This window comes from Apis cerana, linkage group LG6 (assembly GCF_029169275.1).
Source record: "Apis cerana isolate GH-2021 linkage group LG6, AcerK_1.0, whole genome shotgun sequence".
Taxonomy (NCBI): Eukaryota; Metazoa; Arthropoda; class Insecta; order Hymenoptera; family Apidae; genus Apis; species Apis cerana.
Window position 1 is genome coordinate 10,161,586 of NC_083857.1, and position 27,074 is coordinate 10,188,659.

The 27,074-nt window shown below is 39.8% G+C and overlaps 3 protein-coding genes across 25 annotated transcripts in view; 1 reads left to right on the forward strand and 2 right to left on the reverse strand.

The window, feature by feature from the left end:
• The window catches only part of LOC107993727 (neurobeachin), a 429,179-nt gene that overhangs the window by 389,092 nt on the left and 13,013 nt on the right, over positions 1-27,074 (forward strand). For all 23 annotated transcript variants that reach the window (XM_062076304.1, XM_062076305.1, XM_062076310.1 and 20 more), the window contains 3 exons: positions 17,479-17,596; positions 20,164-20,266; positions 22,645-22,760. In XM_062076304.1, the coding sequence (XP_061932288.1) occupies positions 17,479-17,596; positions 20,164-20,266; positions 22,645-22,760 (337 nt within the window). The remainder of the gene's footprint in view (positions 1-17,478; positions 17,597-20,163; positions 20,267-22,644; positions 22,761-27,074) is intronic.
• LOC107993732 (protein mab-21) lies at positions 1,831-5,702 on the reverse strand. Its single transcript, XM_017050324.3, has one exon. It carries the CDS (start codon positions 3,600-3,602, stop codon positions 2,505-2,507), a length of 1,098 nt encoding a protein of 365 aa, XP_016905813.1. The 5' UTR covers positions 3,603-5,702; the 3' UTR covers positions 1,831-2,504.
• On the reverse strand, positions 5,739-8,256 carry LOC107993731 (protein mab-21-like). The gene has a single exon (XM_017050323.3). The coding sequence runs from the start codon at positions 7,923-7,925 to the stop codon at positions 6,750-6,752; it is 1,176 nt and encodes a 391-aa protein (XP_016905812.1). The 5' UTR covers positions 7,926-8,256; the 3' UTR covers positions 5,739-6,749.

The following is a 27,074-nucleotide window of genomic DNA, read 5'->3' on the forward strand; positions in this document are numbered from 1 at the left end:
ACAAATATCTTCTCTAAATATCTAACATTTAGAAATGAATTAATCATTAGAAATATATTAATATAATTAATCATAAAGTTAATCGCAAAGATTCGATTAATTTTCTTAACATTTGTTTATATTTTAACTCGACATATATTAATTTAAAAACTAACTAAATAGAAAATTCATTCGACAGAGAAGAAATCGATAAAACAGTTAATTCATTTGCACAGAAAAAACATACTTAAATGGTAATAAGTATGTATCTATCGAATAAAAATATAAAAATAAATTTAAACCTATACATCTAACCGTATATATATACGATCTTTTATCAACTAATGAACACATTTCAATTTGCATAAATGTTTCGTGAATTAACATCGACATAGATCGAATCAAATATAAAATGAAAAATTTCGAAATGATGATAAATGAATAATTAATGATATTAACATGTCTTTTTTGCTTAAATTTTACTTATTTCGCTTACGAAAATTTCTCGACTTATTAATAATCACAATATATATTCATCACGTTTATTAGATAGAAATATTAATTAATCTCAATATCAATATCTCGATAGATAATCAATATCGATTGGACGGTTTATTGATGCAGATTATAGCGGATCTCACGCGGGAATATATTAAAACGCGTGGGCTATTTGAAATTTCCTTGATGCACGCGTGGTAAACACGAATATTAACGATTGTTGTTTGAACTTCTGCCAGTTTTCAGCTCGTTCCCGTCACTCGCATTAGCAAATCGATTATACGCACATATCCGCTTTTTACACCGTCTTAGACATTCCGAGATCTTTGTTTTTGCTAATTTAAAGATCAGTTTTTATAGGTGTTTATCGTTATACAGTCGCCTCTTTCTTTTTTTATTTTAAATTGCGTTGTAGATTAGAAAATGTTAATTAGAAAATATTCGTTGGCGCGATAGCATGGCACGATAATCGACGTTTGGTTAATATTTATAATTTTCCATATTTTTTCTCAAATTATAATATGCATACATCATACGACTTGTTTGATACAAGGTTTCGAAATTTCAACATTCAATGTTGTTTCATTTCAATATTATCCGTGGATTTGTGCGGTGTCGTACGATTATTAAAAAGTCTATTAAAACTTATATTACGTAATCTTTCATCAATCGTAACATTTTGTGTTATCTCCGCAACATAGAAATCATAATCTCATTATTCGCGATAATAATTATAAATAAATATTATCGCATAACAAATAATTATTATACTCTACAAAGATAAACACAATAAGGATTCTATCTTTGAAAAAAGCAATATACAATCCGAACGTATAAATAACGAGCAAAGTTGCCGATAAGATGCAATTTGCTTATCGACAAACAAAACCAATAGAAAAACCGGAAACTGAACCTTCGTTAAAAATAAGTAAAAGTGATATTTAAGCGTAAAATACATTTACAATCGTCAAGACTAGAAAATTCAATATCTCACACTTGTAACTTGGTCTTCGTTTAATTTTATATATCGAAGACAAACAAAAATGGAAGATTGTTTTGGCGACAAAGATTTCGAAGAAATGAAACAGAGTGCTACTTTATCGGGACGTTATTTTTTTTTTTCGAACACTTACTTAAGCTTGAACTAAAAAGTGGAATTTTTATTCGATCTCGAATTTAGTGGCAAGTCTCGATATTTACGAGACCTAACCAAGCGGGTTTAATGCTCGAGAAACCGTTTAACTATACGTTCAAACAATATTTACGACAGTTAGACTTCCATGTGAATTTCGAGTAGGTGAGGAGTGGGTGTGTGTTGCCCTCGACGGACGAAAATGACGACTCCGGCTACGGTTCCATATAAATAGCATTGTATTTCACATATCTCGTGTACACTTTCAATAAATATCTTTGCAAGTAGTATGTACATAATGACAGAGGGAGACAGGATGAATCAAGCATAACCCACAACCGATGAGTCTAAAACGCGGTTCTTCACTCATTCTCGTCCATACTTCTCCAAACTATTTATCGTACTTATATCTCGTGTTCACACAATATTCATCTCGATCGCGAATTTCTTTATCGTATAACAATCACAATCGTATCGATATAATATCTCTATCGTTGTCTCTTAATTGGGACCAGTATATAACGTAGTGACGAAATCGAGTAACACCGGTTAAGAATTAAGTATCGTGATCCGATTGCCGTCGGCGATTCGAAACTGAAACAGAGACTGTCAACGTCGGCGTATTTATGGCACTGGTTCGATCGTCCTCGGCGTCCTCCACAAAATCACACACGCGCGATTATTCCCCTCGCGGGCACACACTGCGCGGCTTCGAAACGAGATTCTTCGACGAACGCGTTAATCATGATCGAGCAGCTTGCTCGAAGATTCTCTTCCAGAAGTAGGCCTCCGATTTCAGAGTATCCGTAACTTCTTCTTCAAACACAAACACGGAAGAGATTTCTTTCTCATACTCTCGATACTACTCTCTCACAGATCAGAAATTTCTTCTACACTATAGCTTTTCGAGAGCACGACTGTTGGTCAACAACTCTCTGGTGAGTCTCCACACTTGCTTAGCCGCGTTCTCCAAACCGCTAGGCGACTTGCCCTTAAACAGATCCAGGTTCGGCAAGAAATAGTGCGGACACCTGCGGCACTGCAGGCAAGAGATCAATTGCAAAAGGATCCCGTTAATACGGTCCGCGATGCACGTTTCGTCCCATTCCGCTTCGTGCGGGTGTTTCTCGCATTCGTACAGCAACAAGGTTTTCATGTGATAGCTGGTCACAGGATTTCCGGGTAGATCGAGGTGTCTGTCCCTGAGAGTTTTCAAAATGCTCAGGCAACGTTTCCTGCTACCACCCTGAAGCAAACGGTTCTCGGCGTCTATGAAGGATAACGCCCAGGCGTCGCCCTCCATCGCCGATTGTTTGCCCTGCAAACCGATACACTCCTTCGACAACATGTCGAAACCCTCCGTTTTCACCTCGGCCACGATATTAGGATGCGGCCAAGGTATGTGCGCGATGGGCCAGTGGGAAGCCGATCTGGGCCAGAGGCCGGCGCACTTGAACGCCGGCGTTATTTGTACCACGTATCTCTCCCTAATTCGGAGTTTCACTTCTGTCGTGTCCGCTATCATCTTCACGGAGTCCCTATAGGCACACTTGTCGCAGGCCTGTGCCACCAACGTTTGAAATCGCGAGCGAATTTTCCGGGCGGACAGATAACCGGACGCGGTGATGAACTCCACCCAAAGAGACATGGATCTCTTTCGTCCGTCGCTAAGCTTTAGCACCGCGCATCCGGGCAACGTTCCGTCGTCCACGAAATTCAGGACCCCCATTTGATTAAGGTAAATCACGATTTCGAACTCCGTCGGCGAGATCACGTCGAGACCGTCGAAACGGCCGTTGTAATCGGTCAATGAGGAGATGAACCTTGGCTCCTGCACCTCGACTTCCTTCAACACGTCCTGAACCACGCGACACACCTCTTGGATCGTCTTCATCACCTGGCTCTTCCTGGTCATCACACGCTCCCCGAAATACTTGTTGATCTGGTACACCATCTTGGATTGAGCCGCAAGCATATCGGCCGGCAACAGCATGGTTGTCGCGGCCTGAAGCCTTTCGAAGGCTTCTTTATCACGTTTATTACTCTCGATCACCGCATTCTGCCTCCACGCCTCCCGATCGACCAATCTTCTTACGATGTTGGACCAGTCGTTCCTCGTCCTCGTTCTTCCATCTGTTTCTCTCTCCCTTCTCCCTGGATTCTAAGCTCCGAATCGAGCTACTCGATGGAAAAACGGATCGAGAATGAGGAAGCGGTCGTCGAAAAAAGTTCGTTCCTCGCGCCGTTGCTTCGCCGGTCACGGAGACACGAGCGAGAAGCGGGAGGTAAAGGTGTACGAGCGACTCCGTCCCAGAGCAGATAGTCGACTGCGCTGTCGTTCACCTCCTCCGCGCCTCCGCTCTTTGAACCGCACGAAGGCGTGCGGTTGCCTAGCTCCGCCCCCTCGGACAGGCCACGCCTCCGTGCCGCGCGGTTCCACGAATCGCGCGCCCCGTGAACCGCGCAGGCGTGGCCTGTCGCGGTGAACCGACTCGATCGATCCGCACGAACCGCTCTACCTATACGTTACAAACGCCACGCTGAAGGACGAACGCCGCGGCGGCGGCGGCGGCGGCGGCTAACCCCAAAACAGCGATCCCTTTTTCCCCCCATGAATTATGCAGATCTTCGACTCGTTTTATTTCGTGCCCATGGATACCGTGTCCTGCTCGGCCATTCCTCCGCAACCCCATCGAACCCCGAAATTTTCGTCATAGTCGTGGATTCCGCCGTTACCTAGGAGAGAGGGCATCGTGGCGACACTGGAGGAGGATTTTTAGTCGTTTCCGATTCCTCGATTCCCGATCTTCGGCGGAGTGGATACAAAACTCGTTCGATGTTTTTCGAAGGATATACGTTGTGGCTATCTATATAGGCCTCGTCTCGCGAAGAGGTGATTCGGTTGAAGTAAGAAATTCGCGCGGCGACACTGACGAGATCCAGTCGAGTTGAATTATCGGATTTAACGGAGGAGAGGGTTTCGTTTACGATCGTTTTTATCGAGAATCGGACGCACGCCGCGGGGAAAAGAACTTGGTATAAAATTTTACGTTTAACGACGACAACGATAACTCTACCATTAAGGCTTGTAAATCGCGGGAGAACGATACGGCGCGCGTAAAGTGTGGCCGCGCGCGAGCGAGCGAACGAGCAATTCGCCGTTGGGAAACGCTTTTTTCCTCTCACTTTGTTTTTACGGGGCAATAATAATAACGTAAATTCCTGAACGATCGGCGCGCGGAGAGTGAGTGGCCATCGGTTAACGAATGTCATTGCGCCGAGGAGATAAGGATGAGAATTTCTGGGAGGAATTAAGATAAAGGGTACGACTTGGAATCGTCGTAGGCGTATTGCGACCATGAAACGCTCGGTAGCGATGCATTTGACGAGGCCGTTACGGTATCCTGCCAGCGCGTGCACACAAGTGTTAATATCGTAGATAATAATTATTCCGTAGTGGTTTTTATGATATCGTTTCGAACTGACCGGGATGAAAACTGAATGGCGAATTATTTTGGATCTTGGTTATTAAGATACAAATTTTACGATTGGCGGATATCTCCTTTGTGGTAAGAAAAGTTGTGAAAGCGATTGGAAATTGAGGACGAGATGTTGTTGGCTTTAATTAAATGGTTGTTTCCTTTTTTTTTCTTTTTTAATAACTTCGGTAAGAAAGAATATTCTGAATTTACAAATTTTATTTCATGTCTATCTACTCAAAAATTTTTATTTTTCTGGTATATTAATAGAATTTGAAATAAATTAATCCGCGTCATTGATTCTTAAGTTCATTTATATAATAATTGATTAAAGTTTTAAAGTTAAAATTTCTAAAGAAATAGATTATCTTTAAATAAAAATGTTTAATATTTAATTAATATAATTTCTTTTTAAATTAAATGACATGTTTTGAATGTTTAAAGTATTTATGAAATTTTGCAATTTTCTGATTTAAAAGAATTAAAAAAAATCTCTATCGCGTTTTTACGGAATAAGGGATCTTTGGAATATTTGTCACCATTACAATAATGAAAGAATTTGTTCCGTTTCAAAATATGAAAGGAATATTAGTACGATAATAAAGGATTCGGATTTTCATGATTCATAATTTAAAATGAAAAGAATTTCATCGCAATTAACTATTTCTCTTATGAGACGAAATGTATTTATTAATTATTTACATCATGTATGTTCGAACAATGATTCGAGTAGAAATAAATATCGTTTAAATAATATAAAAAAGTATTTACATACAACAATATGGTGAGCTATCGACGGCAACTCAATCGCTAACTCATTATAAACATTGGATTGAATTTAACGAGAATGGATCGCGAATAGTTTCGCATCAGACGAGTAAGAGCAACTAATCGGTACTTAATTAAATCGCTTTCGTATCGCAACTCTACGCGGAGAAATCGCTTCGTTAAATAAGCAAGAGATTCCGCTCCAAGCGAAAGCTTCGATCATTATAAAAAAAAAAAAAATGCAGTAATGATGTCTTTTAAATCCTATGCGCATCCAGTCGATTTCGGACGTCTCGATTAACGTAGCCATTAACGTAGAAAGTTTTAACGTGCCTTCCTTGAAATTTTTATATATATAAATTAACGAGTTAAACTTAACAATTACTCATTACTTTCGCGTGAAACGAAACAGTAGGAAAAGTAGGATATTGCACTGGAACGAAACGCTTGCATCGATAATAATAACCAACATTTGACTCGCATTAATCGTGTCATGGAATCAGGGAAAATTTACGGAACTGTGAAACAAAAAAAAAAAAAAAAGAAGAAAAGAAAAGGGAAAGGAAAGAAGGAAAGGAAAAAAAATTAAGGGGTAAAGTCAATAGACAGATTCGTTACACCATTCCCGATACCCTGGCACACTGAATCTTGTGCAAGAAGATATATCGAGTGAAAGTAAGACTTCCCGCTTCTGCAAGGGTAAAAAGCAGGCAAAGAACCGTCGCGAAAGCAGCAGATTCTGAAAGTCCGTGATTCACGCGAGTCACCGAATATCTTTAAAGCGAAACTCTCTTTCTCTCGCTCTCTCACTCTCTCTCATTCTCTCTCTCTCTCTCTCTCTTTTTATTATACACTCCTCTTTAGCTGGAAGCTTTAAAAGGAAAAATTATCAGCTAAAGCTTTTCGAGGGCACGGCTGTTGGTCAACAGCTCTCTGGTCAGTCTCCACACTTGTTTAGCCGCGTTCTCCAAACCGCTAGGCGATTTCCCTTTGAACAGATCCAAATTAGGCAAGAAATAGTGAGGGCATCTTCGACACTGGAGGCAGGATATCAGCTGCAGGAAGATTCCATTAATACGATCCGCGATGCAACCCTCGTCCCACTCGGTCTCCAGAGGATGCTTCTCGCATTCGTAGAGCAACAACGTCTTCATGTGGTAGCTGGTCACCGGATTTCCGGGAAGATCAAGGTGTCTGTCCCTCAGAGTCTTGAGAATGCTGAGGCACCGCCTGCGGCAGCCACCTTGCAACAATCTCGTCTCCGCTTCCGTGAACGAGAGAACCCACGCGTCACCCTCCATAGCCGATTGCTTCCCTTGAAGCGCCACGCTTTCCTTCGACAGCAGATCGAAACCCTCGGTCTTAACCTCGGCGACGAGGTTAGGGTGCGGCCAAGGTATGTGAGGAATCGGCCAATGGGCGGCCGATCTCGGCCAAACACCCGAACATTTGAACGCCGGCGTGATCTGGACCACGTATCTCTCCCTGATCCGCAGCTTTACCTCGGTCGTGTCCGCTATCATCTTCACGGAATCTCTGTAGGCGCACTTGTCGCATGCCTGCGCCACCAACGTTTGAAATCTCGAGCGGATCTTTCGCGCGGACAGGTAGCCGGAGGCGGTGATGAACTCGACCCAGAGCGACATGGACCTCTTCCGGCCGTCGCTGAGCTTGAGCACGGCGCAACCCGGCAGGGTGCCGTCGTCGACGAAGTTGAACACTCCCATCTGGTTCAGGTAGAGGACCACCTCGAATTCTCCCGGCGAGATCACCTCGAGGCCCTCGTACCGGCCGTTGCACTCGGTCAAAGAGGAGATGAACCGTGGCTCCTGCACCTCCACCTCCTTCAACACCTCCTGCACCACCTTGCACACTTCTCTGATCGTCTTCTGTACCTGGCCCATGCGAGCTTGAACCCGCTCGCCGTAATACTTGTTCATCTGATAGAGCATCTTCGACTGGGCTGCCATCATGTCCTGGGGCAACAGCATGTTGTCGCGGTATCCTGTCCCGATAACAATGAAGATTTCTGGTGAACTGTTCCGAACTGGAACCGATTCAGGTCTCATTCTTTCGCGTGGACACGCGTCATCCCGATCAATTTCGCTTTACTGTCCATGGTCTCGAGTTGTTTTCCTTAAAATCCGGCCCGGTTTCGGATTCGATTATCGCGACGATAATTGATGGAAATCACTGTGGAGAAAGAGTCACGGAACGAAGGAAACGTGGCCGAGCGTAGTTGGATCGGGCGTCGGCAGGTGTTGTACGAGCGCGACTCGAGGTGCTCCGCGCGCGCGACGACAGAGAGAGCACCGGTGGTGACCACCAACCCGTTCCACTGGCGTTGTAGTTGTGTGCCGGTTTCCAAAGTCCCGCCTTTAGCAACGACAGGGTCACGTGGAGCGTGCGCGGTTTCGCCACGCCCCCTGTCGTCCCTCCTCTCTTGCCACTGCACCGCGCGCACTGTCACACGGGCATCTCACACCCTTTCGACCCGTTCGTCGTATTTTTCATCCCGCTTTAGTTATTTAGCGCGGTTCCTTTCGTCGTGAACGGGGGATGGTGGACTGGATCTTATCTGTAGGGTAAGTTGCGTGCTATTGAGGATGGAATTGCGCGAGTTGTGAATGAGACGTGTCGTATCGACACGTTGGGTGGAGATAATTGCGTTGAGAATAAATATGTTTCGGGTAGAGGGATGAATAGTTAATAGGTAAGAATAGAGTTTATAATAGAAGTTTTTCAGGAATAGTGAGTAAGTTTCGTATGTCAAGAATATGCTTAGTGGAATCAATCGATAAATGTAAATGCTGAAAATATAGTTGATAGTTTCTACTTGAAAATTTGACCCATCGGTTTTCATCCGAAATCTATCGATCAATTTATACGGATTTTTTATAAGCTACATTTAGCTTATAATAGATTAACTAGAGGAAATGCATATCTTTTTTTTTAGAGATGTTCACTTATTAATATAGAATGAAATTACAATTGATTTATATTCCTATTTATATATTTAATAAACAATGGTGATTCGTATAAAAGAATTTTCTTTTTTTCTGTTTAAGTATCTCTGTTTAAAATGCAGTCTGTAAATATCAAATACTCAATTATCATTTACACTATTCGTCGACTATTATACTTACTTTAGGAAGAATCTACACAAAGAACGCGCCAAGTATAAATTAAAAAATTGACTCGTCGCCAGACATATAAATACAACGAAAGCCAATATAATTTTCCTCTACTTGTTCCCCCGTTCCTAGCACCGTCAAAGAGACATCGATTGCGCCTTCCTGCGACGTATCAATTCATCGATTGTTCCGTAAATAAATTCCTAGGGTGAAGGCAAACGCATTGTCCGGACGATGGGGTCGCGAGAGGATTCCACGCACGATCGTTCGAGCCGATAATTCCGTCGCGAGGGTCATTTGAATATTCGACGTTCGAATAAAAAGCAGAAGGCTCGTGACAACGAGTTTCCTGTTCCACCGTGAGTGAGAAACAGCCCTTACGGGTCGCAATATGGCGGGCCAAGCGTTGGCAGATGTTCTCGAACTGGAGTAGCGATCTGCCAATGTCTGCGAGATGGATACGGTTTTCCTTTCACGCGTCGATCGTAAAAATCTGACGCGAAATACCTGTGTTCGAGAAATACGAGATAACAGAATGAGATATCCCATACGTTGAATGAGATAGGCCGTATAAGATTCTTGAGATTGCAGCCTCCGAATGAGGATGTTCACGGTCCCATGTTCTTCTTCTTTGACCTCCTCAACCCTTCTGTTATCGGGGAAATCTAGCGTAGGCGCGTTTTATTCGATGAATAGAAATGGACGTACGTTCGATGCTGTTGAAAGGGCATTTATGGTTGCAGGATAGTGCTAAGAAGTATTTAAGCGTATCGTGGATCATAGAACAGCTGCTTTTTTTTGGTAAAGATATTTGCTGTTTTTCTTGAACGTGAATTTTCAATATTTGCGTTTATTATTATTATTTTTTTTTTTCAGTATAATCTTTAGTATATCAGCATCGCGTATTTTCTTCGTATTTTTAAAATATTTTTTTCAGATTTGAAACAAATGTGATAAAATAATAATGACACTCGTACATATTCAATGATTCTCAATACTAATTAAAGTAACAAATAGATAATACAAAAAATATTCATTGTGCATCAACGAAATTAATTTCAATCAGAGTATCCATTACTATTGATTATTTTTCTCGCGCGAAAGAAATACAAGATGGACATTCAGACATAATTCGTGAAAAACTCTCAATGCTCTATTCGTCTCGGATCCGCTTCGTTGCCGGATAATTGAATAAAGTTCAGAAATTCAATCTACTCGAAGTTGGAGTGGTAGATTGGTGCCCACCATGCCTCGCTAATGCGACTTGATTCATGAGTCGAGCACGTGCATCTCTTTCTCCCTCCCGAGCGCTCCACCCTCTCATCTTCTTCTCGTGATGCTGTTTTCGCGCAAGGGACGAAGGGTCAAACGTTCTGCTACGTCAGCCCTCGCATTAATGCGGAAGCTGGTGTCTCGTTGTGCCCTAAACGCGCCTTTCATCATCTCGTTTCGACATAATTCGTTTATCATCTGAATTATTTGTACACCAACGAGATAACGTGGGGTTCGGCTTCGAAGTGGCGCTATCGTGGTATCTTTCATTTGTCGCAGAAAAAGTTTCTTAGATTGGTGAAAGGATATTATATTGAGCGTAATTATCAATTCTTTTTTTAAATTTTACGAAAACATTCTGTCTTATGTTTAATTTGATATTATGTTTTTTCTTTTCTTTTCAATTTATAATCGTGATTTAGATTTATTCTCTTGAAAAGTTTCTCAAGTATAGAAAAAATTATATAAACATTATATAAACACAAGATATTTTACATTCTAACTAACAATTAATCGTATAAAAAATTATTTATTTATAATTAAAACAATATTATACGTTACACGAATAATTTCTTTCTTAAACCGATTTTCGAGAGGTTGGAAATGAAACGAAATGAAACGCGTGTAGTCACATTCTCTAAAAATTAATTATCAATAAAATATAATATATATGGAATATATTATATACCATGGTTATAGGATTACAAAACACGAGATATTTCACGATATCTCTCATCATTCTCATCATTTATTTTATGTAACTTCACTTTCGATATTCTCGACATTTACATAAAACAACCTTACACGCCATACCTTCCACGCTTACAACTAACTCTTCCATATCTTCACCTTCGATACCGCCTATATTTATAAAACGGTCTCGAGTGAAACTTCTCGAAGGGGATCGTTTCCACCGACTGCCCCTCCACTCGATTGTATCTAACGCCCCAACGAACGGGGCCCGGAAAGATCAAAGTCCCCAAAAGAGCAATCCCGAATGCAGTTTGCCGAAACATCTCGGTATGGAGTCTCGTTTCACGCGGGCAGGTATAAGAGCCTCGGTCTCTTATTGCGTGGCTCGCTCATTGTGCAAGATTCTCGAGGACGACGACGACGACGACGACGACGACGACAAGCCTCTCCTCGCGGCCGAATCTTTTGGTATATTCGGGCGGGCGGCCTTGTAAATCAGCTCGAATGAACATCCTCGCGTATAATCCCCCCGAATAATCCGTGGGGCTCGGTCGTTGAGCTTCGGAAAGATGCGGAACCGGTGAGGCGCATTGGTCCGCCGTTTCACGGTCTCTTTATGCTTAATGACACGAGTGCATCGATTTCTCGATTCGACCTGGATGAACGGAGCTGAGCCGATGCGTTGCGAAATTTACGCGGTTGCTTACGCTGCGTATAGGATAGGAAATTCGAGAACGAGCATTTCACGTGAAATTACCGTGAAGAGGAAACGGAATTCCGTTCGGTGTGTATTGGAAGGAGTGTGTTGCAAGTTTCTTTCAACTCTGAGAAATTGAAATTGTAATTTTTCTTTTTCTTTTTTTTTCTTTCTTTGTGACGTTTTCGTTAGATTTAGATTAGAGCTTGAAGATTTGTAGACGTGTAGTTTTTTCTGAAGGGCAATGTGATATATTATGACTGTGGTTTCAGAGGGTTGGAGAGGTTTTTTTCAATATCGAAATTCTAATTCTTTTTTTCATTTCGTTTATTTTTCTTTTGTGATATTTTAATATTTGGATCAGAATGTAGAGATTTTTTTAGATGTATAATTTCTTTTAAATGATATTGTGAAGAAATTTTTGAAGAAAAAGTAGAACTATATCAAAAGTTTCCAAGTTCAAATGACATCGTGAATTTTTTCAAATATTTAAATTTATATTTAGATCAGACATTTTTAGATTGTCGAAATTGTATCTAATAGATTGAATATCGTAGATTTTTTTTTAAATAAAGGATATCTATTATGTTTATCGATATAACGATGTAATAAAACAATCATTTTCTATCAGATCAATATCTAATGCATGCATGATCATTCTATAGAAACCAAAACTCGATTATCGACGCGTTGATAATTGTTCTCCCTCTATTACAATACAGATTCAGGAATCTATGAAAGCATAGGTCCAAAACGAGGGATCGCTTCTGTCAATCGAAATGGATTTCGTTGTTTCCTGTAATATATCCTCACATTTCGATAGATCAAGGAAGAAATGTTGTTCACCGTTGTTCGAGCGTCATTAACTCGTTCAATTATTTTCATCGAACAACGATCCGCATTCCGTATTCGAATAACTCGAAAAAATTCTCACGAATCAAGCATCTTCAGTAAATTATCGGTAAATTAATGTATTTTCTTGAAAAATTAGACCTACTGTCCACAAGTAATTGTTAATTGATCGTTTTGTTTCCATTCTTATTCGATTACCTTCTTTAAATCATGCGATGAAGAGGATTTGCTTTGCTTTTTATAATTTCGTTAAAATTCTCTGATTTTCTTATTGCATATATAATTTTCTGAGAAATCGCAACAATCGTTCATGATCATTAATAAATATAAATAAAACGTTTCGAAAATTATAAATTATTATATTTCATTATATTTTTCACATATAGATTATGGAGAAACAAATCATAATCCAATTGGAAAATTTAATTTGTCCTTTCGCACAAATGATTGAAAGATTCGAGGAAGAAAAGTACTTTTTCCTTCGAGAATTGTATTCGCGGTGCACATCATTTTTATAGTTTCGTTCAACTGGTAGCAATTCTACGTTTATTAGGGGCAGGAAGACTGGTTGCATCACAGGGAGCCCTTTGCCCGCAGGATACCGCGATGCGTTATCTCGTGCGAGATACGGTAATAAAGGTATGAGAACACGCACGTGGCGCGCATAACTCATTGCCGTTGCGGATCGTCTTTATGGTTCTCGAACGTTTTCGACGCATCATCCGGCGCGTTCACGAAACGAGGGTCGGAGGGAGACAATATTTTTTCGAAATTTGAAATAATTATTATTTCCTACCGTGTTGAATAATTTTCATATTTCGTGAATTAATCCATTATATGTTCATATTTCGTGAATTAATCCATTATATGTTAAAGCAGTTTCTTAATAAACCAAATACAAAGTTGGATATTAATTAAAATTAATCGTTGAAAAAATAAAATTGGAATAAAATTGCTTTAAATAATTTAACAATTATTAAAATGTTAAATGAATAATATTTATCCCTAGATATAGTTGATACATTCTTCATATCAAAGACCTGTAACTTAGCACTATATTCATTTGCGATAGTTATTCGATACTTGAATAATAAATTATCGAAGTAACTTTATTCGTCAATATTTCAATCAACTAAATATACACGTACAGTCCAATTAAAAAATAAAATCAGACTAGAAAACTCAAACCTCTTGAGTTCCTATAATATGGATTTAATATTTTCCACAAAATACCAAAGAAAAACAAATAAACAACATCCAACAGCCACGATTCCATCCAAACAACTCACATCTCCCCATCCAAATCTCCCTAAACCCGACCCAACCCAAAATTCCTCTTCTCAAAACAAAAACATCCGTCCCCGAAGTACTAATTTTTGAAAAAGGAGTTCCGAACAAAACGCATCTAACCCTCATTCCCCTCCACCGGTGCGGATAATTAATGATCAAACCACTCTGAAGCCTCCTTCACCGAGAATCGAATAAACCACAATCCACTCCGCCTGCTCTCGAGGTATCGTAGGTATCGTGATTTCTGGTGAGTGGTTCTCGCGCCACGAGGATCACGGGAGGGTGCTCGAGAGCCCACGATACCGACGAGGAGGACGGGGGGTCTATTATTGTCCGCTGCTTAATCTGTTTGTTGTATAGAGGCGGCCTGCTAAGTGGTAGCCCCATTCTACGGTACCCTATGGCGTACGTAGCCACCAGAGGGGGGAGAAGGGGCCTTGTGAACGCGACACATGTCGTTACATCACGGAGCCCATTGTCGCAAAGGCGCGGTGCTGGGCCGCCGTACGATTTCGTTGAGAGATGAACGCCGCACAGGGAACGCTGCTAATCGAGCGCACCACTTGACACTCTGCCAGAGACGACGCGCACCTCTTTTTAACCGCTCCCTTCTCTGTCTCCCCCCTCTCTCTTTCTCTTCCTCTATCTTTCTATCCCTCTTTCTTGAATGCATCATCGAACGTGTAAACATATTAGTTTCGCGCTAGACTGGTGCCATCCCGTGCCACAACACAGGATGGAACAGGGGTGTTTGTGTTATTTTAACGACTCACTTTTTGGTCAAGTTTCGTGAGCTGTGAGAGAGCTACGTGGTTTAGATGATAGGTTTTTGATGGAGAGGAGGATCTTTTTGTTTGCTTTTGGTGTTTGGAAAAGGTGTGATGGGAGGTTCATACGTTGATTTTGTCACTTCGATCGAGTTTTAAGATTCAGTTGGATCGCGTTTGATGCACGAAATTTTCGGAAAGTATCTAATTAAGGCTTGAAGCTATTCGTTTTGGTGATTTGAACGAGAAGAATCCAATCGTAGAAAGTGTTTGTCCATTGTCAAGTTTATATAAATGCAATTCTATTTTTATATATGTTTTCTCGTAAATCAGTGTAGATTTTGATATAGTTTGTTAGAATTTTAATTGCGAACTTAATTGTTCATAGAATTTATGGAATGTTATATTATATAAATGAAGGTGAATTAAGATTTGTCTAATCTAAGCAATGATATAATAGGATATATATGGGTTATATTCGTGTTATATTCAGACTGCGATCATCCGAATAATGAATTCCGTATCACGACACACCTTATCGGTTTCAGACAGTGTTTACGAAGAGCGTGCGCAATCGTTCTTAGGGGTTGGCTCTGTGCAACCACCCCCTCGACTCTCCTTTTTTTCCAATCTCGCGCATGGTATCGACTGGATTCTGCTACGATACAATTTCTACCTACGTATCTACAATATTTAACTTAAAATTTAGTTGAATCTTTAGTTGAATATATTGAAACTGCGATGTTATAAAATTTATTACTTTTTTAAAATTGTCACGATAATCCAATAAGAATATTACGAAGAATAAGAAAATTATGAAATCTTTTTGATGATTTATTAATACAAACAGCACGCGTTCTATTTAATCTTCCGAGTCGACGCGATGTTTATGGTCCCCAGAGGTTTTTTCAAGCCGCTTATACGCTTGTAATTAGATTTTGATGCGCGTGTCCTGCACCCTAATGTCATTTCATCTCGTAGGGAGGATAATTCTCCTCCATTCCTCGTAGAAATCTATTTGTTTGCTTGTTTAATGCGTTTCATTTATTAAAATACTCGAATCATATTAAAATATCTAGATGCTATTTAATCCTTGAAAATTCTGGAATCGATATTTATTTAGTTACTAGTTTCTACGTAATAATTTATTACTAACTTCGCTAACTTTATTTCTCTTCCAAGAATTTACATTATTTCTTTATGAACTACTTTCAATTTCTTCAGTTATATTTAAAGAATATCTTTAATCTCATCAACAAAACACACGAAACATATTAAAATCTTCCATCATCCAATAATTCGCTCCTAAGCTCTCGAACTTAAACTCTCGGCAAATGTTTCACTGTCCATCATATTTCCTACGATATCTTCCTATTCTCAGCATTAATTTTAATCACCTCTACCAATCGACAATCTATTCCAAATTTATTTTAAACTCTTACAGAAAAAAATCTTCCAATGTTTTCAACATCAATTTTCAACTTGTTGATATTAATTGGCATTCAAATCCTTCGGTTATATAACAAGAAGAACAATAAATGCAACGAGCGTCGAATCATCGAACGATGATACGATCTCCTCGCTATGGAAGATGGAGGTTGACCGCGAAGCGTTGTATCGAGGATAATTTCATTTGCCGCGCGTGAGGACATAGTGGCGGCGCTCGTTAAAGCGGGAAAAATTGAAAGACGGCCGTTAGCCGTGGCCAGAGGTAAATTGCTTTTTCTCTCTGTCCACCTTTGGGTTCCTCCGCCACAAGGAGACCCCTTTCTTTCTCCCTCCCCCCTCCCCCCTATTCTTTTTTTTCGCCCACGAGACCCGTTCACGACTCGTTCGAGAGCGCAAGCCCGCGAAGTCCTGGATCGATTCTCGGCTCAGCAGGAGGCTCCTCCTACTATGACGGCCATCTTGCGACCGGCACCGGTCTCACTATATCACATCACACTTCACTGAATCCAGCTTGCATACTTAGCTGGTCAGCCATGCGATCGCACCCCGACTTTCGTCCCTCTTTAATGCGAGTATAACGATGATGAGTATTTTGGGGGGAGATTTGGGGATTCTCGTTTAATTTGAAAAACTTTTTCGATCGTGCGATTGGCGTGGTGCTAAGGGACTTAGATAATTTTTAGAAATTTAGCGGTGGTGGAAATGGTTAAAGGATTTTCACGATGAGGTTGTGATTGATTTTTGATTTCGAGTTTGGAGAATTGTTTTAGGTTTTGATAAGAAATTTTGGGGAGGTTATATTAATTTACAAAGAATCGACGATCAATCGATAATATATGCATGATGTTATTATTATTGAGATTCAAGATATTATATTATAGAGAGTTATTAATTCATCATGTTTTAAATTAACGTTGTAATTATCGAAAGGAATCTTCTGTGAGAATTTGAAGAAAGAGAAGAAATTTCATAAAAGTATAATTTATTTATGTTCTCATTACAGGATTTACGGTTGAGATAATTTCATAAAAAATAGCTTCCTTTTAATGAATATTTTTTGTATAGATAGAATGGGCTCTTGAAACACGAGTATTAAACTGCTTATCTTTGCAGCGAATTATAACACGAATATGTGTTGAAAATGATTCATTATATCGCTCAATCTCCTAATAAGGTGTATAAATTTAATAAAAATATTCAAATATGTATTTTTATTCTTTTAAATAAACGATAAATTATGCAAATACAATTTGAACTGTTTGAAAAAAGAAATGCATATATTATTACAATCAAATCATCAAAAGGATAATTCCAATAATCGTAATTTCTTATAGTTTAAAATATCATTTCGCATTTCAAACTGTCTTTCGAACGAATAATTCCAACTCCAATCATTATCAATAACATTGTATAAAATTGTTACATCGAATATTTCATATAATCACAAAAAATTTCTTTATTCTTGCAGGTGCTCAAGTACTGCGATCATCTGCACGGAAAATGGTACTTCTCGGAGGTGCGCGCGATATTCTCGCGGCGATATCTGCTCCAGAACGTCGCCATCGAGATATTCCTGGCCAGCCGAAGTAAGTCGTGCGATTCTCCTCGTTCGTTCTCTTGAAAGGGGGCGGCGGCCCCTTTGCAGAAAGGGGGCGCGCATTCCGTTTCTTGCTACGGCCGACCCGTGCGTTATTTCACACGGCGTGATCTAATCCGGCAAAATGGAAATGGAATCCGGAGCTCGTCGCGAGGTGTGCGACCCCCTTTGCTTTTTTACGCGATAAATATTTGGACCGCGTTACGGTATCTGTTTTTTCGCCGCCGATTTATCAACCAATGCCTGCCTACACCTGCTGCCCCTTTCTTTCTCCTCTAGTATTCTTCGTCCGGATAAAAAATGCATAAAATATCTCCCCCCTCCTCCAATTCGTTACGGCGCATGTTTCGAGGAAGCTGTGCAAGTAAAAATTTGAAACTGCAGGATGATTTACTCGGTTTTTGAAAGATTCGATGCGTTGAAAAATTTACTTTACACGTAATTTGCATCTTTGGATTAAACGAATTCGATATCTAATAATCTTTCTGATATATTCTGGATCTTAGAATTTTAACTTTTTTTACAAATTTTTAAGAAATTCACGATAATGTTATACATCGAGCTCCACGTACATTTACTAGAAAACAGTTTGGAGTTTATTAGAATTTATCGGAACTTATTAAGCTTAGAAATAATTAAAATTCTTTAACCAATTTGTTCACGTGAGAAAGCGAATCTGCTGCATCTGCAGAACACGAACAGAAACAAAAGGAGAAATATCACACGGGATAGGAGAGGCTTCGTTATCTCGATTTCATAGCGAGGTGTTAAAACATTCCACGAGGATGGCGTAACATCGTGGCGTTTCTCTTGAAATATAGTTGTCGTTCCCTCGAATCGTAGGGTTCGTTGGTAATGCGCGTATTTCGAACAAACGCGCTGTCGTAGGAATTGTCGGTATACCTGAGACCTCGGTCGGATCCCGCAATCCCGCTGATTATTTTTCTCCTGGCCGCAGATAAATTTCATCTCTGGACATTCTCCGATTCTAATCTGATATCCTCCCCTCCTTAACTTTCGATGAACCGGCGGAATGTCATTCGTGTGGTGGTTCGTAGTTCGTAGAAAAATAAGTGGAAACTTATTCACATAACGAACCTGGGATCGTAGGATCGTCATTATTAACACCATCATCGAGAATTATGAATTTTGAATTAACGATTAAAGTTTACTAACTCTCGTTGGACATTAATAATTGATAAAGAAAGGAATAATCCGTTATTGAAATTAATTTTAATTGATCCACGTGGCATAATATTCGTATTAGAATCCTCATCGGTGATCATGTTTAACGTCATAAAAAGCGTTCCGTTTGATAAACACGTTCAACGTTTTAACTCTTTTACGTATACAGCATATATATTCCACTTAACAACCATCATGTAAATTTCGTTCCATTCACTATTTTCCTTTACGAGAGGAGGCACGCCTCGAGACGTATTCATTTGTCGGAACACGTTAATTCGCGGAACGGCCGAGTACCTAGAACCAGAAGTTAAGACCCACCGAGTGAGAGGCTCGCTATTCATATAACTAAGAAACGGGGTCAGGAAATTCTTTGATTTCGCGCGTCTCTACGTGATCGTGCCTTTTATTACACTTCTTCGTTGATTAAGACCGACTCCGTGTATCCCAGTCCTTTATTCGAAGTTACATAAATTACCGGCAAGTATTTATGGTAACTGTCTCTTTGCACGCCACCCTTTGAACTCCCGAGGGAGTCTCGGCGATGCTATTAAAGCCGTGAAATTAAGTCCATCGCTCCCCTTCCCTCCCCTTTTCATATTTTCACGTTCGAGCCCAACCACGTTCTAAATGCGTTCTAAACCGTGCTCCAGCCTTGAGCCAACGTTTCGATGAATTATACTCTGCGATTCGACAGAAATATAGTAACATGTATCGTAGCAGATACGTCTACGTAGGTGGATTTGTTCAATTTATGGAATAGACGGTGGGATAGGATCTCTTCGATCGAAGGAAACAAGGAACACACGTGAATGCGAATATCTCTATTATTCGTTTAAAAATTTTCTATAATTTTTTAATCTCAATGTTTCAATAATCAATACAGAGGAATCTTGCGCTACTCGATAATTATAATATTTTATACGACGAGAGATAATGATTTCTAGACTTTCAATTCAGTCTTAGAGCAAAATTAAATTATTACAGCTTCCTGTCCAGAAACGTATCAAATCGATGATAATATCTAGGGTAATACGCAATAAGTTTCCCATTCTCTTCTTTTCCAATCCCATTACGACTCTCTCTCCCACTCATCTTTAACTGAAAACTCCAAGGATCGCTCGTTTCTCTCCCGACCATGCATCATCCCGGCCTAATTCGTAGAAGGCAATCAGCCAACGACACTCGGCGGACAATTCCTTATGAGCCATTCCCCCTATGAGCACAAGAACGATCCCCGCCAGAGCGATGCGTGCAAGAAACGGCGTCCTTGCCCGTCATCCGCCATTCCGTCCAACGATTGACACACGGCCCGTCAACCGTGGATTGGCACCGCTTATAATCCGCACTTTAACGCCTTTTTGCCCGCAGCCTCGATCCTGTTCGCGTTCCCGGACCAGGCGACGGTGAAAAAGGTGATCAAGGCGCTACCGCGGGTCGGCGTTGGCATCAAATACGGGATTCCGCAGACTAGGTAAGGAAAAGGAAGGCCGCAACACAGGAGTCTCTCATTTCTTTCTACCCATCCGTGGGATTTCGCTCGCGATCCGCCTCTGGATCTTCTTTACGATCCTTTCTTGCACTTGGATGAAATCAGATGAAATCGATGGATAATCGATGGATAAGAATATTGAGAAATCTTTGATCCGGATCGATCGAATCGACGTCCCGTGATGTTAATGCTTTCTTCTCGACTACCGATCATTCGAGATGAGATCTCCTTCGAAAGTAACAAGCGTGTCCGTTGATTTATGGAAAGTATAAAAAATTCTTTATATCCAAGAAACTGCTTCGAGTCCCTTATAAAGTATTCAACTTATCTTTTCTACCTAGTATTACCATGAATATTTCCTTTTACAATTTTTCAATATGATAGAATTTCATATCCAGATGAATGAAATTTGGTCGAGCAAAGTGTCCAAAGATATTCCGTTGATCAAGTGGCTAACTGGTAACGTTTCAATCCAATATTACACGTGAACGTTGTAAATTTTGTTATAACCGACAACTGGAACGGTTGATTAAAATCGACAGAGCAGAGAGTCGGCTCGATTCGTCGAAGTGGTCACGGATTCTGGGATTCTCATCGATTGTCTCTCACGGGACCGAAGAAGGTACAGAATCCAACTCCGATACCAATACCCTCGCAAGTTTCGAGAGGAGGACAGGCGGCGAGAACAGAGGTTCGCGTATCCGCGCTTCGATCCATCCATTAAAATGTTCCTATACACGAGGCAGAGAGAAATAGGATGGGGGGAAAGAGAACCGACGAGAAGGATACGACGGCCATAAATATATACGGAGGCCGAGTCGGACGTCTGATCCGAGGGAGATTCCTGACCAACAAAAATAATCCGCCGGTATATAAGACGTGCATCCGCGTCGTGACTCTGTACCACGCTCGCGTTCCCGAGAAATAAATGCGTTTCCATTCGAAAAATTGCGTGACGAACAAAAAGGAAAGAGAGAGGGAAAGAGAAAGAAAAAGAGGATGAATTTTTATTTAGATAATCCGAATTCTTTTGGTTCGAAGCTGGAAAAATTAGAACTGAGAAATGCGTTTCTATTCGAAAAATATAAAATAAGAAGAGAGCGAAGCAGTAAAAATTACGAATAATAGTTTTTTTTTTTAATTTGAGAATTGGTTTTTGAAAAAAATACGTTTGAAATTTTTTTCATTAAGGATTTGTGAATTTTCAAAGTTTCTCTCAGAGCTTCGAACGATTGTTTTACTTTTTCGTGCATCGAAAAAAACGCGCGATTCATTATTCTACGTTTTGACGAAAAATTCTTATAGTTCCGCGAAATTTGTTGACGATGCACGCAACGCCAGAATTTATACATCCGGCTACGGTCAGATGGTTTCCTCCTTTAATGTCATCCACTGTATATCGTCCATTAAAGTCTCTCGTATAAATCCTAAATCAGCGATGCCCGTGTTCGTAAAACGCGCTCGCTGAATTTTATGGCGCGAACGTAAAGCAACAGGACTCGCGTAACAGCTTTCACTGAATTCATGTCGATTGTCCTCACAATTGGTTCATGAGGCTTGATTGCAATTATCTTTTGACAATTTTTTAGTCGAGCTCGCTTATTTTTTCCCGATTGACACCATCTTTGTATTACGATACGAATTTATACAGAAATTGTGGATTGAAACTAAAAATGACGTAGAACATTGAAAAAGGGAAGAAAGTAAAATATAATAATCCAAATTTATGAATCCAAGATTATTTACAAATTCTAGATTTATAAACGTGAAACTCATTCTTGTTATATATATATCTTTAACATATTTCATAATATTTATCATTAAAATTACGATTATAATCAATTCATAAATATTAATTAAATTAATCGATTAGAGATATTCTCACTATATATATAATAAATTACGATTAAGAATTCTTGTAATTCTCAATATCACGATACATTTAATATATCAAGAAAATTTTATGAAAATACTCGATATTTACTCGTATTTATGAACAAATTTATCATAAAAAATATTTATTATTGCAGACTTTTATAACAATTTTTAAATCGAAATTGAGGACGACTGAATTGTATCAATCGTATATTTGCAATTTCGATGAATCGATAAAATGAACAGATATTAATTTATTCGTCGTATCAGCGTTAAAATCGTAAATAAGTCGTTATATATCGATCTCGACATCATTTGCACGATGACTAAATCAATAATAATCGGACGTAATAAGACAATAACGTGTAATTGATGATTTGATTCAAAATTTTTATCAGTAGAATTAATTATTAAGAATTGGCACGATTTTAATTAATACATTTCTTCTTTAATAAAGTGAATCAACATAAACGTTGTTCTTGCAGAAGAGCATCAATGATGTCGCCCAGACAATTAATGAGGAGCTCCAATATGACGCAGAAGTGGCAGCGAAGAGAAATATCGAATTTCGAGTATCTCATGTTCTTGAATACCATTGCTGGTAAGTAAAAATTCGTTCAAATTTCTTCCCATTCGCTTATCGATCTTGATAATTTTTAAACCAAGAAATTAAATTTAAGATAAAAAAATTCGTGTTCCATATACATTCTCATAAATATTACATCTCTTATCATGAAAGCATTATCATTTATAGTTACACCGAATTTTGTATTACTTAATATGTCATTCTACATTTAAACCATATTTATCAATATCATCCATAATTTTTTATTATAAAATTAAAGCATCTTTCCATCAATATTCAATATCTTATTTCACATGTATTTCGCCAAAAGTATAATATATCCTCTTTCTTCTTAATAACGAAACAACAAAACAACTTATAATTAATCATACGATAACTTCAAAATGTTCCGCAAAACCATATCTTCCACATCTTTTCTCTTCGCAACAATAACGATGTCCAAAAGAGGGTTGTACGACGGGTAAAAAATCATATCGGCTTACGATTTGCGGAAAGAAAATGCGATGTCTGCGGATGGTCGATCGTCGCCGCGTTACAGAGCGAGCTAGAACGAGACAGACGGGGTCGAAGACGGGGCAAAGCGAGAGGGGAACATCTATGGCCGCACACGGCCGGATGGAATCTGTCGCGGCGTATTAGGGATGTTCTCAATCAGCTCGGTGTTCCGTTAGCCACCCCATACGTAGTAATCCCCGTCTCGTGGGCCCCGGTAATCCTCTCCCGAGGGACCGTCGTCGTTCTTCGCTCTTCCCCACGCGGAATGAGAGTCCGTACCTTTGTTTCTTCGTCGGTTTAATATCGACCGCCCCTTTTGTGCGCTCGAATCGCGGGCTAAATCACGAAACTCGAGACGTTGGACCCCTTACCTTCTTTTCTTTCTTTTTCCACTGGATCACATTGATCACCCGTTTCGATGGATTTTAAAAAAACGTTGCAGAGGGCGTGGTGTGATGTTTGGTGTTTCGTTTGGGAAGGGTGGAGTAGCCTGAGGATACTGTCGCGTTTAGGGGTGGGAAAGTATCAGTAATTGGAGGAGTTGGGTTTCTGTGCAATTAATTATGATTAAAAAAAAGGAAGAGAGAATAGGATTCGAAGAGTTTTCTTCCGATTACGGAAGGAAATAACTATTCGTTGCAAATATTTCCAAATCTATTTACGAATTTCTTACAAATTAAAAATAAATTTTAAATTCCAGGATACCGATTCTATCCATATATGCACGAAAAATCTTCCAAATCAGTATCGCCTAAAAAGAAGATGATCCCTTCTGATATATAAACTGGTATATCCATAATCTTGGCCACGAACTCGCATTCACGATTGTAAAATTGTCCTCTTAATGACAAAGATCATCACCACAGACGCGTAATTATTCGCATGGATCGACGAGAGACGCCGCAGGCGCGTATATCCGGATGTATTTTACGAGCGTTATATATTAATTGCGCGAATAAATAGATCGTCGATGGTGCAACGATCTTTGGAAGAGACGAGGAGGCGGAGGACGCAATTGGGCAAGGCCCGGCGGGATACACGTTGCGAAAACGAACCGGTCCTCAGGCTCCCGCATCGCGATCCGCTTGTTTATTTGCTCTCGGTCGCATCGGTTTATTAAAAATTAATGACAGTAGGGCCGATGTAAATATGATAGGCTGCGTGTCCTGATGCGAGTCGGTTCGCGTGGGTGTACGCAACGCCGCCACCGGGTCCATCGGCGTTCTCTCCGATGGGAAGAGTTTCTTTAATTAATTGTTCGCTTCAGAATTTTTTTTTCTCTTCCTTTCTTTTTTCTTTCTTTTTTTAATTCGTTTGTACAGATGAGAGGAGAGTTTAATAAGGGCGTTGGATAATGCGAGGTTAGGCGGAGGTGTTGCGGGGATTTTGAGATAGGAGGGGCTCTGGAAGAAAAAGTATGAAGAATTTTTTAGTTTCTGAGATTTACGAGTGACATAAAAAAGGTTTAAATTATTTCGATTGATATTTTAATACGCGTGTATGAGCAGAATTTTTGGTGATTCTAGTAAAGAAGAAACACGAATTTTTAGTTTTCGAGATTTATGAGTGATATGTTTAAATTATTTTGATTGATTTTTCTACGTAAATAAATAAAAAGAAAGTTTTTTCTTTTATATTTTATATTCCTAATTCATGTTATATTCTTATTCGTACTTCAGAAAATAAACAAGTATGTAAAATATTTTTTTTTCTTGCATCAGTCTGAAAATATATATTCCTTGAGTCTCGATCGAACAATAGGTAGTTACGATTGTATCGTTTAAATTTTGCATTGGAAGTAACGGACGTTCACGTTGGTGGAATGCATGTTCGAAGGTTTCAGGTTTCTCGAGGATTGTACCTACTTTCCGTTTATGTATCCGCGGTATTTATACTTGTTTTAATCGTCCATTTGTTGCGGGACGAGAAAACCTTCTTCGAATAACCACAATGTATTGATTCTTATAGTTATAGCAATTGGATTGGATTTCTTACGAAGATTCTCGTGTTTTGGCAAAGTAAAAATATTTAAATAATTACAAAAAATTAAATTATTAATAAATATACTTGTATCGTTCGTTTTGATTATATTTAAAAAAAGCATAATTTTTACTTTAATTTAACTCACTATTGTACTATTCTATGACGAAATTTAAAAAAAATTAATAAACAATTTTGATCATGTAGGAACTATATACTGATAATTAAATATCATTCTTTAAGAAAATTAAAAAAATTAGAAATATTTAACTCGCTCTATGATCCGACTCAAATCTTGAATACTTCGATAAGAAAATCCTCCTCCGCAAATCAGACGCAACGAGCGTAACGAGTCGAGTAATCTTAGGCCTGGAAAACATTTCGCAGGACTTCCTGCCAATTTTTCTCCCGGAGATCCGCGTCCCTTTAAATCACACGTCGAGTGGCGAGTTAAAAACGAGGCTCTCTCGTCGTCGCGGCCACCACCACTTATTATAACGTTGTCCCGTTGGCGGAGGGTTAGGTAAAAAAGCAAGGGCTGAGGGATGGCGGGGAGGACGAGGGCGCGCGTGTCGCGGGCATTCCGGTGTCGGGAAGAGTTCTGAGAGCGCTCACTCACCGCGACGCTACCATTAATAATCACTTTGATGCATAACGGCCTTACTATTATTTACGTCCAACCGACGGTCGTGCAGCGTCACGATTTACGACGCATTGTAGCCGAGGCTTGTGCGCGCCGACTCCGCCGACGAGTCTCTCTCTCCTTTCTTCCTTCCTTCCTTCCTTCCTTCCCCCTTCCACTTTTCGCTCGCTCGTCCTTTTGCTCGCGCTCGCGAGTGTACTCGACTCGAGCTCTTAGGAATTCTCTTTTCGAATTCTAATTATTCTTGTTCATACGTTGGGATCACGTGTAGCGTTTCTCTCAGAGAGATTATTAAAAAAAAGATCCTTGATTGTTGGAAACAAATGGAGCAATATTGAACTGCAAATTTAGATTTTCTTTTTCTATCTTATCTTAAGTAATAAGATTTCGTTCTTTAATAAATAATACTGTACTAACTCGAAATTTAATCCGTATCAAAATTGAATATTAAAGTTATTTTAAATAAAAAGTTTATGTACTATATTGTAATTATTCTTGATGCTTTAATAATAAATTATCGAAGCAATTTTAGTTTTAACCCCTCATAATTTCGCTTGAATCTAATATACATGTGTATATACTATATTTCTCTCTATACTTCCGAGAACACGCGTATCAACGCGGAAAGAAGAGAAATGATCAAAACAAAAGAAATTCTGATCGATGAGGAAGATAATGTTCACGCCGCGGATGTCGACAGGCAAAGAGCAAGTAAATCAAGCGGAACGAAGTAGCGCGAATTAAACGTTTGTAAACGATCCGACACGAAGAGGGGAGGGTGGCGGTAATAGTAGACTTCGGCTGACAAACTTGCTGACGGGTTTTAATTAGCGACAGGGGAGGAGATTAGACGAAGTCAAGCTTGCAGCCGCGCTGCCGTCACTAATGCATCTTGGAACGGGATTTTAAAAGGAGGGGGTGGAAGAGCGAGGCCTCTCCAGAAGTGACAATTTCAGGAACGATTAGCCGTCACGGCCTGAGTTATGCGCTTACTAAACGGAGCACCTCGTACCCCAATGAACGGAACCGTCGTCCCATGCATTTCGTAAAAATAGAATTAGAGGGAGTATATGCATCCATTCTATCCTCCTCTTTTTATCGTTCGTTATGGCGCGAGGGTGGCGCGAGGGAAGAAGAGTGACCGGGGCAAAAAAAATTAGGCCGGTGATTATGCGCGTTAAAAGGAAGGGCCCAACGACTCCTTGTTTATT

Coding starts and splice junctions, on each gene's coding strand:
- LOC107993731 (XM_017050323.3), bottom strand. CDS start 7,925: ATGAGACCTGAATCGGTTCCAGTTCGGAACAGTTCACCAGAAATCTTC.
- LOC107993732 (XM_017050324.3), bottom strand. CDS start 3,602: ATGCTGTTGCCGGCCGATATGCTTGCGGCTCAATCCAAGATGGTGTAC.